Below are 15113 nucleotides of genomic sequence, written 5' to 3' on the forward strand. Positions count from 1 at the left end.
GCCTGTTGCGGGGACCCAGCAGCGCGCACGCTGCGCCCAGCCCCTGGCCCGTCGCGTCTGGGCTGGCTGCCCAGCTGGTGCAATCCCGCGGGCGGCCCCGGGGCGGAGGCATCGGCAGCCCAGCCCCGTTCGTTCCCCTGTGGGACCCAAGCGGGACGGGGGGGCTGGGGCCTGCTGCCCCCACTCCGGGGCAGGGGGGACGCGAGCCCTTCCGGGCTCCGGAGCCTTTGCTTGTTTGTCCAATGTCCCGACCTAACATTGGTCGGGACGCAGGACAAACAGGCAAATATCAGGACAGTCCCGCGTCTGGTCACCCTAGCGCCAAATGTGGACGGAAGCACAGGGATTGCTGGCTGTGAACTGATGCATCACGGGGCGTTGGGACAGGACCCAGAATGCCCTGAACCCCCCGCCCCCTTCCCACAAGCCACAGCACCAGAATGGGAAGAGGTGCTCTGTGGGATAGCTGCCCATAATGCACCGCTCCCAATGCCGCTGCCAGTGCCGCAAATGTGGCCACGCCAGTGAGCTTGCAGCTGTCAGTGTGGACAGACTGCAGCGCTTTCCCTACTGTGCTCTACGAAGGCTGGTTTAATTCAAAGCGCTCTACATTTGCAAGTGTAGCCATGCCCTAAGTTTTCTTTAACCATCTTAAAATCTGTTTCTTTATCTGGTGGATGGTGGGTGCTATTAGGACAGGAGCGCCTTCTTAACAGCCTGCTATTACATTGTTTTAATGTAATTTAGATGGAATGTGAGGATGTGACTTCCGGCTTCTTAGCTAATGGCTGCTGCTCTCCTAATATGGCTGCAGACAAAGGCCTTAGGCCTCACACTATGGCTACAGGAAAAGGCCTTATCTTGACAGATTCACATGGATTTTCTCTCAGCCCTTTATTCTCAAACCATTTTTGCTTTTCTTTTCTTTCCTCCCTTCTGAACTGGTTTGGTTGGAAGGAGGCCCCAGCTTAAATCCAGTCACTGCATTTCACTGTAAGAGGCAACCTGATAATATCTTTGATTGGGAGGATCAGAAATCACACGTAAAGAGAGACAAATAATATTGATGATAAATCTCCTGCACCATTTGCACCCAGAGAGCAGACAGGGAATTATGCCATGGCTGATGTGTGAAAGGTAATGTGGTGATGCTTCCTCAGGATGGTGAACTCTTTTCAGGAGTATGTGTTTTCCAGATGCAAGATTGCAGGGCTGAACAACAGTTTATTAAGTGCACCAGCATCTGCTCAGTAGGGTATGAGAAGGACACTGAAAGACCGCACTGTCTATAGTGGGGGTTTGCACTGGTGCAGCTATATGGGTCTCTGGACACCAAAGGCTGATCAGGGATAATCCCAAGTGCTGATAAGGAATATTTTTATATTTGTACCTGTAGAGCTTTCCCATTAGGCCTAGTTTGGATCCTTCCATCACATCACTGGCTCATCACCAGTGTTTGCTTTTCCTTTTCCATTCACTCACTCCTCTTCAAAATTAGCATCCAAATCTGCCATGCAACTGAGGAGGAAACCGCATCCCAGCTTCTGCGTAGGAGCTGCTGTAGAGCATTGCTGGTGTGTTGGACTTAGTGCCGTTATTTTAACTGCTCCATATCGTATTGTAAAATAAGCAAGTAGATTATTTAGATCTGGTACCTCAGGCCACCGTGTTGCAGACTGTGACCTCCTCGGGGCGGAGACCTTCTCTTCTCTGTGAATACTCACCATCCACACCTACGGCACTGCAGAAATAACCCGTGGCTTTGTGTTGTATCCACCACGCAAGGTATTAACAAACTTTAACAGAACTTTATTTACAGCGGAAGTCTCTTTTCCAAGCTGTAGCTGCACACCCTGTAACTCTCCCAGCCTCCTCAACTCCTCCCCCCTCCTTCCTGTTTCCTATCCTTTCAGACTCCCAACAGCCAGTGCTTCCAGTTCTAATAATTACAAGCAGCATCTAAACACCACACTTTGTTGATTGCAACCACAGAATCGTCACATAGGCCTTGGCTACACTTGCAAGTTACAGCGCTGTAAAGCCTCCCCCAGCGCTGTAACTCACTCCCCGTCCACACTGGCAGGGCACTTACAGCGCTGTATCTCCCTGGGTACACCGCTGCAGGTACTCCACATCTCCGAGAGGAATAACAGCTGCAGCGGAGTGGCTACGGGTGTGAGTGTAAACGCTTGCAGCGCTGTACTAATCACCTTGTCAAGTGGCCAATCCTCTCCATTGTTGTGACCGGCTGCAGGAATGCGGAAGTGCCGGTTTCAAAGCTCAGAGAAAAGCAAACAGATTGCAGCTTGCTTTGAGTGAGTGAGTAAATGAATGAGCAGGGGGCCGGGAGTTTGGAACTTGCAAAATAGAGAGCTGACATGCTCCAAAAAGCACTCTTTCTCCCCCCACACTCCCTGTCACAATCCACCCCACCCCCCGTTTTGAAAAGCATGTTGCAGCCACATGAATGCTGGGATAGCTGCCCATAATGCACCGCTCCCAACACAGCTGCAAATGTTACAAGTGTGGCCACACCACTGCGCTGGCAGCTGTCAGTGTGGACAGACTGCAGCGCTTTTCCCTACTCAGCTGCACGAAGACAGGTTTGCCTCACAGAGCTGTACAGCTGCAAGTGTAGCCAAGGCCATAGGGAGAAAGATCAGATCTCAGCCCATTCTAGGCTTGAAAGGGTTAAAGCACTTAAAAATCACTAACTAGCTAAGCAACTACACTGATCCTTAGCTCTTCTAACTGCCCCATAAGCAATCCGGTATACTTTTGCTGCTCTTGTCTGAACTCCTTCCCATTTGTCAATACATTCCTGGGACTGAGGCACCCAGAACTGAACTCAGAATTGCACACACAAGCAGACACCCACGACCGGTGCACAGAGAGAAGAGGTGAACAAAGTATTACCACCACCACCTGAACACACACACAGCTCTCCTGGTTTATCCTTTCATTGCACAAGCCAAGCCAGTGAGTCATTCCAGGGAATGCAGGACAGTTGGCTAAATACAACAGTTGCAACTGAGATTTGGTTGGACATGCATTTGGATCCCAAAGCAAATATTGTTGGGGTTCAAATCCAAAAGGGTCAAAACCAAAGACAAGTGGGCCAAATTCTTTTGTCCTCTTGTAGACTTGCCTGGGATTGCACGGCCACGGTGGTAATAGGTCAGAATGTTGCCCAGTGCCCACACAAGCCTCGGGCAGAGAAATATACTCACACAGATCATTTTGAGGCTAAGGGAAGATTCCCTTTTCCCTGCTGCACACAATGACCTTCAAAAGAATCCTGGCAGCAGCCGGCTAAGTGTTTTCAGACTCAGGTACATAGGTTCATGCACTCCAGGGCATTGTAAATCATTACTCTCCTTTTCCTGGAATTTCCCCAGGGCCTATTCCCCTTTCCTTCTGTTATCAATGCAAGAGTGAAAGCGAAAACAGTCTCCGGAACAGGTGAAGCAAACTGCTGCAGGGACTTTTGCCTGGGAGACACCGCCTTTCTTCCTCGTAGGGGCTGTTTTCAATAAAGCCCCCTGGAAATCCAGAAGATGAAGAGGAGAGCCTCACTGTAGGGAGAGGGATCAGCTACCAGGCTCTCAGGAGAGCAAGGAACTGCTTGCTGCCAGCTAAACCAGGTGAGTTTCTCTGGGAGCCACTGCCAACCACCCTGTGCCCTGCAGGGATCCTAACAGCAGCAAGAGGCCTCCATGTTCATTCCCAGCTACCCGCAGAGCACAGGAAGGAGCCATTAGACATGCTCTCCAGACGGCCTGCTCGGACAGGTTTCGCTCCTCTGGCTTTTCCTGTGGTGGTCCACCACTGTAGAGGGGGTGAAAAGGCCAGCGGCGGGCAGCGGGGGGTTGAAGAGGTGAGCGGCGAGGGAGCCAGCGGCGGGTGGTGGGGATGAGGAGGCAAGAAGCGGCGAGCCAGCGGCAGGCGGGGGTTCTCGGGTATGGGGGTTTCTGGCAGGGGAGTGAGGAGGTGAGTGGCAGGTGGGAGGAGGCGAGCGGTGGGTGGGGGACTGAGGAGGGACGCAGCAAGCCAAAATGCAACTGTGCATGATTTTTATTGAGTCTGCAAAAGGCGCCCTACATAAATCAATTACAATGATTTCAATGTGTGTATGTGCATATTTATTTGTTTTTCCTAAAGTTAATTCAGTATTTTAAGAAAATTTGTCAGTGGCCACCAGCAAGAATTGGTGGCCGCACTCTGAGGCCACCAAAATTTTTGTTATGAGAACCCCTAACCTAGCTACATGAAACACTTTGTGCTCCCCCCTCGGTCTGTATCCACCTTCGGTTTCCTATTTTATACTTAAATTTTAATCTCTTTAGGGCAGGGCCTGTGGTTTATTCTGTGTTCTTATGGTGTTTAACATAGTGGGGTCCATGACTGGAGCACATAGGTGCGACTACAATATAAATAATAATATTTAGCTAAGCTAGTGCACAACTTGACGGTTCCAAATCAAAAACAAAAAAATGTCATCTCACCTCTCCTATTTTTTTAAATTGTAACTTTAATGCTGTGATCTGGACTTACCTGCAAATTGTTTCCTACCATCTTGGTAAAACGCTGCTATTTTATTCTGATGCCTCACTGCAGTGTTGCTACGTTTTCACCCTCTTGCACAATATTATTTGATAGATTGTAAATATTGCATTCTTTGGCGCAGGGACGGTGCCTTCCGATATGTTTGTAAAGCCTCTAGCACAGTGGGGACCTGATCCTTATCAGGGCTGCTGAGGGCTACTGCAGTATAAACACTTCATAACCATAACTGTCCCGAGCCTTTGCGTAGAATTCTAATGTTCTCAAAAGCCATCTCAATGTAACCCATGTTGAACCCCGAGTCACAGGACAGCATGTGGAGGTGTCTGGGTGTGATAGGGTTACCATATTTGAACATTCAAAAAAGAGGACACTCCACGGAGGGTGTCGGGATGACAGTGCTGCGCAAAGGAGGAAGGGGAAGCAAGGACTCTCCTTACATACCTATGCCAGCTACCAGGCCCTTGGGGCTGCAGGCTCACGAACAAGCAGGCAGGGACTGAGAGGAGCACTGGCTCCACCCCCTCACTCCATGGCCAGCCCAGCTCTGCAGACATGAAGCGGTGCTGTAATTTGCTGGTAGTTTAGAAGCACTTAGGGCCAAGGAGCCACCTTAGTAGACACCCTGAGAGCGAAGGGCTACGAGGTGCAGATGGACTCCCTGATCGTCGGAGCCTTGGGCGCCTAGGACCCCTGCAACAAGCATGTGCTGCAGACCTGCGGGATTGGTTGACGCTACGCACAGCTCATGTGGCGCCTCATGGTCTCAGACACCATCCAATGGTCCAGGGACATCTACATCGAACACGTCACTGGCCACCGACAGTACCAGGAGGCGTGAGCCGAAGCGACATCACTCTTTGACTACGAGAACGGGACCAAGAGACTTTGTCCGTTGGACCATATGAACTGGAACCATAAACTCCCTGAACGTTAAATCTCACCAAATGAGGGTCAACTCATCCACTCATTCTGCTCCACACCCGAACATAGCCATTATATGAATTTCAGACCCTCATATCTTAATGTCTGTACTCTGACCCATCATCCTTTTAGGCTCAATCAGGGATATTGCAGATTATATATTCCTTACGACACCCGATCTTAAACCGAACTTCGCACCCCTCGATCATCTGTACGTTATTCCCTGATAATCAGAAACTTCTATGCTTAAACTCTGTACCGTTCACTTTTTTTTAAACATCATCTTAATAAAAAATTTTATATCAGGCCCTGCCTCCATCTCAAGCAGCAGCAGCATCTGTGGGAAGGAGAAACCTTTATTCGGGACCCTCCCTTCCCAGCCAGCCAGAGACTTGAGGCCCCAGGGATTCACATCACAGCCCCAGCCGGACTCCCAGAGGCAGTGGCGGCACCGTCTGCACGGAGGAGGCAATTAGGGGTCCTCCCAGGGTGGGTAATGGGGCATTCAGAACACTAAACAGGCTTTGGTAATCATCCAGATACGGAAGTCAAACCTCCCTTCAGAAAGCAGGGGAGGCACTGTGCCTCTAGGAGGCGTCACAGGGGCACGGTGTCTTGCCCTTGCACCAGGGCTTCCTCAGCACAGGACTTAAAAAAATAATAATCACAATTTAGCCCTTTACCGTAAAGAGAAATGAGATGAAATGGCACTGAAAAAGATGTCAGCAGCTGGCTCGTTGCCTGCACTCGGGCTCCTAACATATTAGAAATTGTGGGCAACTGTTTTTAAATGCTCCTAGTGTAGGTAAGGCCTGTGAGACCAAAAAATAATAATAAAAAAAATCAGATCGATCTGCAAGCTGTTCCCAGGCTGGCCTTGGTTTGTTTGACTTTGAAGTGCTTTCAGACAGTGTGTGCGATATAAAAGTTCATTGCATTTTGTAGCCTCTGCAGAACTGTAACCATGACAATTCAGAGCACAGAAAGCATTATGCTTTGATTTCTTATTTAAGGAACTAGAGGCGAAAACTGAGGCTTTTCAGTGTGCTTTAGTCACTGCTATGTGATGTCGATAACTGACCATCCACATCTCGAGCCAGATTCCAAGGCTGAATGTCTGCAGATCTCTGTGCATAAACAAGGCGGCAGCAACCAAGCCCAAAGCGAACACGTCTGGGTTATAGGCTGTGAATGCGCAGATCTGGCTAATGCATAGATCTGCCCTAAATTGCTTTAAACTCAGCTGGAGGGGAAAACTAATGGTACCAGTTTAGGCACTGAGAGTGCATAGCATACCTGAAAGTATGCAAGAGGGCTGCTCTCTGGCATTGAACTGGGGCCCTCTAGACTAACAGCATGCACGTGCACAACCTGTGCTAAAGAGCCAGGCTCTGAAGGTAGGGTTAGAGGACCCAAGAATGCTAAGTGGCAAGGGGGTGCAGAAGGGTTACAGGAATCACCTGATTCTGGTCTGTACATTCTGGTTCACCAAAGAATGTCATGTGAAGTCTTAAATGAAAGCTGGCGTCACACCGGTCATCAATATCTTTGTGACATGGGTACGTACAGATACTCTGTAAGGAGTTGTGCATATATGCAGAAAATATGTTTTTAAAGTCTGTATCCAGGTATTAGTCAACAGGAAAAGTGACAAACAGGTTGTCTGTCAGACAGGAGATGCCTATCCATTTACATGTAAACTGAGTATTGTCTCATTCACAGTGGGTCCCCTATCGCCAGTCTGAACTGAATGCAGATGAAGGATTGTAAGAAAGAACCTTAGATATAATCTAACAGGAAGTGAAGCACGGGGGGGAAAGAAGAGAGCCTTCTCTGGAGGCGCATAGCAAAAGTTTGCTTGAGTATATTGGGGATTGGAGGGAACAAAGGCCCCCTTCACTGGGGGAGTAAAAGGGCTGCCATCAGGCATTGAAGGAAGTGCTTTTGCATCGTGAAACAGGGGTCTCAACCAGGCTTGGTTGAAAACTCTGGAGAGAACTTTGGGTGAGATATGCTTCTTTAGACAGGAGGGTAACTTGGCAGTTAAAGTTAGTATCTAGAAAGCCTGTTATGATTTTGTTTTTGTGTCACCATTCATTTTCATATTCCTACTCACTATCACTTGAATCTCTCGTCTCTGCTAATAAACTGATTCTTGTTTTCACTATAAATAGATCGGTGTGCTGTGGTGGTAAACAGAGAGCTGGTCCAGAGTTGTCTCTTATAAGCCTGTGTGTCCTGTTCCTTTGGGAGCAGCAGACCTCACTCTACATTCGGTGGGAGTTTAGTGGACAAGGGGCTATTCATGCAGGGAACGCTCAGAGTATTTGGAGGTTGGTGTGTACCTATCGCTCCTTGTATAGAGAGGGGGCGGTCTGTGGAGGCCTGGAAGGCCATGCTCATGCTGCCAGGGGCTCTTGTTTTTAGGGACCTGATCTACAGCAGGTATAGACAAGACTGCTTCATGCACGAGGCAGGTGGTGGTGAGGTGCCTCCCAACCCTGGTTACGCTGGGGTGCAACAAAGGTTATTACAGACTTGCCTCCTCTGTCAATTCGACAGACTGGGGAGATACAAAGAGTTGCTGCCTAAGGGTGACTCATGAGACACAGCAATATCCCAGCATTACCTAGATCCCACGTAAGTCTTACTGCTTAATTTTGCTCTTGTCTGTTTCTTTTCTTAGACTAGTTACTCCTCCTCCTTCCGAAAACCAGATACCTGAGCCCAGTGAAAAAATGGTGCCTCCAACAGAACCAGCCTCCCCAGTAGAAAGCACTGAGGATGAAGGAACGGAGTCTGTTTCTGAACTGAATAGCTCACCCGTGAACAAGCTGGAGGCAAAGAGCCCCGAAAGTGCTCTCAAAAGAATGTTAAGCTTCCGGAGAAGTAAACGAAGTCCAGCCAAAGACAAAGCAAGCGAAGACTCTGGCACCCTGAGACGAAACAATGGTTTTACACTGAAAGGCTTCAAACAAAATGAAGAGGGCACCAGTGCTAAAAACATGACCGACACCAGTGTGGACAAGAGTGGGGAGAATACAGGGGCAAATCCCATTCTCGCAGGTAAGAGGTGAAAATATAACCCACTGTAAAAACACTTGCTAGGATTCTAATAAGATTCAATCAAAGTAGACTCTGCAGGGCCCCAGCGCAATAGAGCATTGAATGAAATGGACTTCCCTGGGTAGAGAATAGCCTGATCCCTTGCAAGGTCTTTTTGGAGTCTTTAAAGGCTGAGCACAGAGACCAGGTCTCCCAGATACCAAGGGAGACTCCATGAATGGGATGTTCTGCGGCCCCGTCAAATGGTATTTTATTAGCATTGAAGGATCCTCAAGAGGGACACTTATAAGCTTTATGATGATACATTACAAGAGACCTTTTGCATGAAGCATATTCCAGTTACATTATATCACACACATTCGCATATTTTCATAAAATCAGAGAGTGCAACGTCACACCATGCTCATCCTGCCAGGGGCTCTTGTTTTCAGGGACCTGATCCACAGCAGGCGTAGACAAGACTGCTTCATGCTTCACAACCCTGGTTACACTGGGGTGCAACAAAGGCTATTACAGACTTGCCTCCTCTGTCAATTCAACAGACTGGGGAGATACAAAGAGTTGCTGCCTAAGGGTGACTCATGAGACACAGCAATATCCCAGCATGACATCGATCCCACGTAAGTCTTACTGCTTAATTCTGCTCTTGTCTGTTTCTTTTCTTTGACTAGTTACTCCTCCTCCTTCTGAAAACCAGATACCTGAGCCCAGTGAAAAAATGGTGCCTCCAGCAGAACCAACCTCCCCAGTAGAAAGCACTGAGGATGAACTGAATAGCTCACCCGTGAACAAGCTGGAGGCAAAGAGCCCCGAAAGTGCTCTCAAAAGAATGTTAAGCTTCAGGAGAAGTAAACGAAGTCCAGCCAAAGACAAAGCAAGCGAAGACTCTGGCACCTTGAGACAAAACAAAGGTTTTAGACTGAAAGGCTTCAAACAAAATGAAGAGGGCAGCAATGCTAAAAACATGACCGACACCAGTGTGGACAAGAGTGGGGAGAATACAGGGGCAGAGCCCATTCTCTCAGGTAAGAGGTGAAAATATAACCCACTGTAAAAACACTTGCTAGGATTCTAATAAGATTCAATCAAAGTAGACTCTGCAGGGCCCCAGCGCAACAGAGCATTGAATGAAATGGACTTGCCTGGGTAGAGAATAGCCTGATCCCTTGCAAGGTCTTTTTGGAGTCTTTAAAGGCTGAGCACAGAGATCAGGTCTCCCAGATACCAAGAGAGACCCCATGAATGGGATGTTCTGCACCCCCCTCAAATGATATTTTATTAGCATTGAAGGATCCTCAAGAGGGACACTTGTCTTGATACATCCCTTTAATTTGCTATTTCTTACAGTAATGCTGCTGCACTTTTTTTTTCCAGGCCAAGTCATAAGGCTGCGCACTCACATGGGCCATGTCTAAATGGGTCTATGTTAACTGACCTTTACCTAACCATATCTCTTTCCTAGAGTGGTCACATTGCAATGCCTTTCAACCTGACTAAGCAACACTTCTAACTGCTTAGCCAAGGTAAAAGGCATCACAGTGTTTCCATTTAGGAAAAAGGTTGAGATGAATTAATACACCCTGACCTAACCTTGACCCACATTTCTAATCTAGGCAAGACCCAGAGGCCATTGTTGATGCCACTGTATGGACTGGTTAGAAGGGCAGAGTGGCAACTGTGAGATCTATATCAGTGAAGGTGCTTGAACTGCTTCACATTGTTACAGCGTGAGCTTTGTAAAATGGAACTGAGCCCATCTTGTCAGCTTTGCATACCTCATGGCCTAGATTCACAGATCATGACCAGAAGGCTCCATTATGATAATCTAGGTTCCCCTCCTGCATAAACTTGTGTCATTGCACTGAGTCCAATTACTTGTGTCTGAACCAGAGCATCTCCTTTAGAAAGACACCCAATCTTGATTTAAAGATGACCAGTGATGGAGAATCTCCCATACTCAGTGGTAAGCTGTTCCAGTGGTTAATCGCCCTCATTGTTTTTAAAAAGTGGGTTTTATTGCCAGTTTGAATTTGTCGACCTTCAGTTTCCCCAGCCATTCAATCGTGTTGGGCCTTTGGCTGCTAGATTAACGAGCCATTTAGTATCAGAGCTCTCTTTCCTGCCTAGGTACTTACAGTGATCAAATTGCCTCTTAAACTTTCTCTTTGATAAACTAACTAGACTGAACTCCCTTAGCCACATCACCACACCCAGAGCTCCTGTTTAGAGGGCTCAAGTTTCCAGTGACCTCTGGGAGCCGGAAGATGCTCCAGAATAGGAGTCTCTCACACAGCAGCAAGGATCTCTGCTGTCACACCACTGCTGCATCCAGAAAGGCAGTTTTGTACGCTCTCTCTTTCTGGTTAGCAAGTGAAATTAGACTAATGACTGAGCTGTGGTTCTTGCTGCGACAGTGGGAAATGGAAAATTTAATTGGATCAGCCCCTTTTTGGACTCTAGTGTTCCATGATTATCAGGGCCGGCTCCAGGCACCAGCAAAGGAGGCAGGTGCCTGGGGTGGCCAATAGAAAGAGGTGGCACTCCGTCCGTTAGCGCGGCAGCACATCCGGGTCTGCAGCGGCAATTCGGCGGCGGGTCCTTCACTCACTCTCTTCCATTTTGGCGGCATTTCGGCAGCAGCTCAATCGGGTTTTTCTTTTTTCTCTTTTTTTTTTTTTCGCCACTTGGGGCGACAACAAAGCTGGAGCCAGCCTGATGATTATCATAGTCCAAAGGGTGCATCAACCAACGAAATTTGGTTCAAATGATTACTAGCAAACTACCTTCACTCCTATGGCGTGGCGAGGTATAATGCTGGCTGCTTGTGGTCCCTTAGAACTGTGTTTTCAAGGCACTTTTATCATCGTTTTTCAAAATCTGCACAGTAGATAACTCAGCTGAGTGGGAGTGTAAAAGGAAGGCCCCCACTCCTAAAGTGACTGGAGACTGAGAATGGATTTCCCCCATCCCTCCCAGACTGGGTAACAGCATACAGTGCTTGGAAACCAGCGTTACAGCGAATAGTCAGTAGCTAGTAGTTATATGCATGTCTGCAAAATGACTGTGTCGTGCCAGCCATGGTGGGGCTCCTTTGGCTTCAAGGAAGTTACGGTGGGGATGAGTCAGACCCATTCTTTGAGATCTTTTTAGTAGACTCATGCAAATATTATTATTTCTATTACAATAGCACATAGGGGGGCCTCAACTGAGATCAGGGCTCCATTGTACTAGGCATTGTACAAACATACGTTGGAGAACACTTGCCCAGAAAAAAGTTACAATACAGACAAAGGGCGAGAAGGGGAAAACAGAGGCGCAGGGACCATGATTTGCCCAAAGTCACAAGCATAGCACTGGTGGAGCTGGGAGACAGGGCTCTAATCCCAGCTCTCAGTCCAGGGCTCTCTCCAGTAGATCTTGCCTCCTCTGATGACTTGATGCAGTGGTCTTATGTTCAGTGTGAAATCTGTGCAGGCAGACTGATTTACAGTGACTACTATAGGAACAATACCGTATGACGCATATTTGCTTTAAAATACACAGTACAAACCAGAAATAGCACCACAAATAAGATCGCTAGTCTGAAATATATTTAAGCAGAGATGGGCCTGTGCTGCCAAATTCAGGCATAGACCCAAACAGAAGTTTGGGGGTGTTCGGAGCAAGAGCTTTAGGTCAGTCCCATCTTGGAGTTTGAGATGCTAGAGCTACAAATGTTTCAATGTGCTGTCTAAGGCAGCAGGTGTGGGTGGGTCTTAGGGGGAACCTGAATGAGGAGAGGTTAGTAGACAGGCCAACCAGCACATGAAGGGCATTCCAATGACAGAATGTCTAAAACGCACCATAGCTCACAAGACCTGCTCACAAGATGCTAGAGAGGTACTACTTTAATTCCCGAGTGCCATTTCCACAGCTCACAAGACCTGCTGGAACGGTAGGAGCTTTGGAAGAAGTTGGTTCTTCATTCGGGTGAAATTCACATCACTGGTACAAAGCCCAAGAGATCAGGTTCATGCAGGCAAAGTACGGGGCGATGGATAGAGGCAGTCAGCCCCCAGCTCAGAGCTGCACTCCAGCCCTCCCAACATCTGGGTTAGAACAGTGGCACTACCCCTGTGCACCAGTAGCATGGGGGGCTAGGACCACTGGATCATATCCCCTGGGGGAGGGTCTCAGAGCCCAGGCTCCAGCCCAAACATCTACACTGCAATTTCGTAGCCCCGCAGCCCGAGCCCCGCGAGCCTCAGTCAGCTGATCTGGCCCAGCCGCGGGTCTTTCATTGCAGTGTAGACATACTCTGTGAGACATGGCTCTGATATTTCAGTGATTTCATCTGAACAGTATTTCTCCTCTATGTCAAACATGAGTTAGGGAGATTAAAGGTGACCTGTCACATACGTGCAGCTGGAATGCCACTCTTCACGCAGGATGCAGTAGAGAGCCAAAGCAGCCCCGCAGTCCTGACTCAGACACTGCTCTCTCCTGTGGTCTTTACTGTTGTAATAGACACATTAAAATATCTAAACGTAAACTCATAATCTGCTCTCTCCCCCGCCCATGTTCTCTCTGCAGTCATGGAAATAAATGAACTTATTCAGAAAAAGCAACTTTTGGAGGCATTTGCAAGCATCAGGTGTTTGGAGAAAGAAGTTATAACTGAAAAAGAGGCCAAGAAATATGAAGACAATCCTACAGAATATGCCCGGAAAGCCAAGGATGTGGATTTGCTTTGTAACTCTGTTGCTAACTCAATCAAATCCATTGTGGAGGAAACACTTGATCAGTTCGATATAGATGAAAGTTTGTTGACTTCTATGGTGACCGTAATCTCCAAGGAAGAAAAAGCTCATGCTGATGTACAGAGCCCCCGCTCTTCAGAATTGGACTGGGTTGGCAGACCCAGAAAATGGCGAGACGTGTGGAAGGAAGCTGTCAGAGGGAGTGCTGAAAAGAGAGTCCGTAACGTGCCTATTTCATTGAAGGAGGACAACGATTCTTGGCTCGCTATCCATTTAGGGTTCCTCAGAAAATATGTTACTGAAGATTTATTGAAAATCAAGCAGTCGGTACAAAAGTGTTACCCAGATGATTATAAAGTTTGTGGAAGATACGTGGAGTCCTTTCACGGTGCCATTTCTTCACACCTGCAAAATCTCTTGCAGAGACCCTTGGAATTCAGTGAACTTTACGCATTACTTGATTGGGTTGTTAACACGTACTATAGGTAAGCTACTATTCCCCATGCCAACGCTCTCTCCTCCAAATAATAATTTGGCTCTGAAAATCTGCAAAGTGCTTCAAGACACTTTTAGTTATTCTTGGGTTCCCATGTGAGTAAGACAGATGCAACCACTTGAACTATAACGGAACGTACCAATCTGATAAAAGATAGTGGCAAAGGCTTGTGCATAAAATGCTTACCACATGCATCCACTGTATATTTAGATTGCCTTGTTTCTCTTAGTCACTGACTTGCAGTGCTCACGATACCCATAAGTTCCACTTGCCAATGTTATATTTCAGCTCTAAGAAAGCTCAGTTCCCCCCCCATGGAAACATTTTGCAAAGCGCAGCCTCTATTAGCAGATCTTTCCAGCCGTAATGCATGGTGCGTGGAGGAGCTCTGGGCTGCACCTGTTTAAGTTGTGATGCAGGTTGGAAAGAATCCACACTGCCACCTGTCCCTGTTGGTAGGGTGACCATACGTCCCGGTTTGGCTGGGACAGTCCCTTTTTTAAGCTCTGTCCTGGCCGTCCCGACCTTTTTGGCAAAAGTGGGCATTTGTCCCATTTGCTCTTGCCAACTTGATCAGTTGGCAAGAGCAAGCGGGACAAATGCCCCCTTTTGTCAAAAAGTGGGGTACAGAGGAACATGCGGGTGTGGGGGGCGAGTGGTGACACCATCCCTGAGCAGGGGGAGAGGAAGGGCTTGAGCGGGGGGGGCAGGCAGGGCTCGGGCAAGCAGCGATGCCAGCCCCACTGGGGAAGGGGGCTTGGGTGATCAGTTCAGGCCAGCCCCACATGGTGAGAGGGGGGGCTCAGGCTAGCCCCACACGGTGTCCCATTTTCCCTTTGGGAAATATTGTCATCCTACCTGATGGCCTCCCCCTGAGCATGGCTATGTGGGACACCACTACATGGCATTAGCCCAAAGAAAAAGAGGAATTGGCTCAAATAAATAACTTTAGAGGTGTGGGGTCTCAGAACCTCTAAAAATTATTTACAGCATAGTAGTAACCCAACTGTGCTTGGTAGTATACAGAGTACAGATACGCAAGACGACATTGGGGCTGGCACTACCAGCTTACTGAGTCTAAGGGCTTGTCCACATGGTACAGCAATGTGCACTACAGGGGTGAGATGTTCTAAAACGCACCAACATGTTGTGCGACAAACTGGCCCACATGGACCTGGCTAGTGCACACGAAAAAGTTCTGTTTCAACGTTAGCACACAGGAGGGAACTTTTAGTGAGCCCCGGCAGGGTCCACACGTCTAGTTAGTGCACAACACATTGGTGCACTTTAGAAGTCACACCTTTCTAGTGCGCATTGCCACTCCA

At 48.1% G+C, this 15113-nt stretch overlaps 1 protein-coding gene across 1 annotated transcript in view; it reads left to right on the forward strand.

The window, feature by feature from the left end:
- The first annotated feature begins 8183 nt into the window (after positions 1–8183).
- The window catches only part of EXOC3L4 (exocyst complex component 3 like 4), a 38971-nt gene continuing 32041 nt past the window's right edge, over positions 8184–15113 (forward strand). Inside the window, exons 1-3 of the mRNA XM_029912084.1 lie at positions 8184–8553; positions 9225–9578; positions 13126–13777. Of these exons, the coding sequence (XP_029767944.1) occupies positions 8226–8553; positions 9225–9578; positions 13126–13777 (1334 nt within the window). The 5' untranslated portion in view covers positions 8184–8225. The remainder of the gene's footprint in view (positions 8554–9224; positions 9579–13125; positions 13778–15113) is intronic.

The sequence above is a fragment of the Terrapene carolina genome, unplaced genomic scaffold (genome assembly GCF_002925995.2).
Source record: "Terrapene carolina triunguis isolate 2854851 unplaced genomic scaffold, T_m_triunguis-2.0 Scaffold189, whole genome shotgun sequence".
Classification (NCBI taxonomy): Eukaryota; Metazoa; Chordata; order Testudines; family Emydidae; genus Terrapene; species Terrapene triunguis.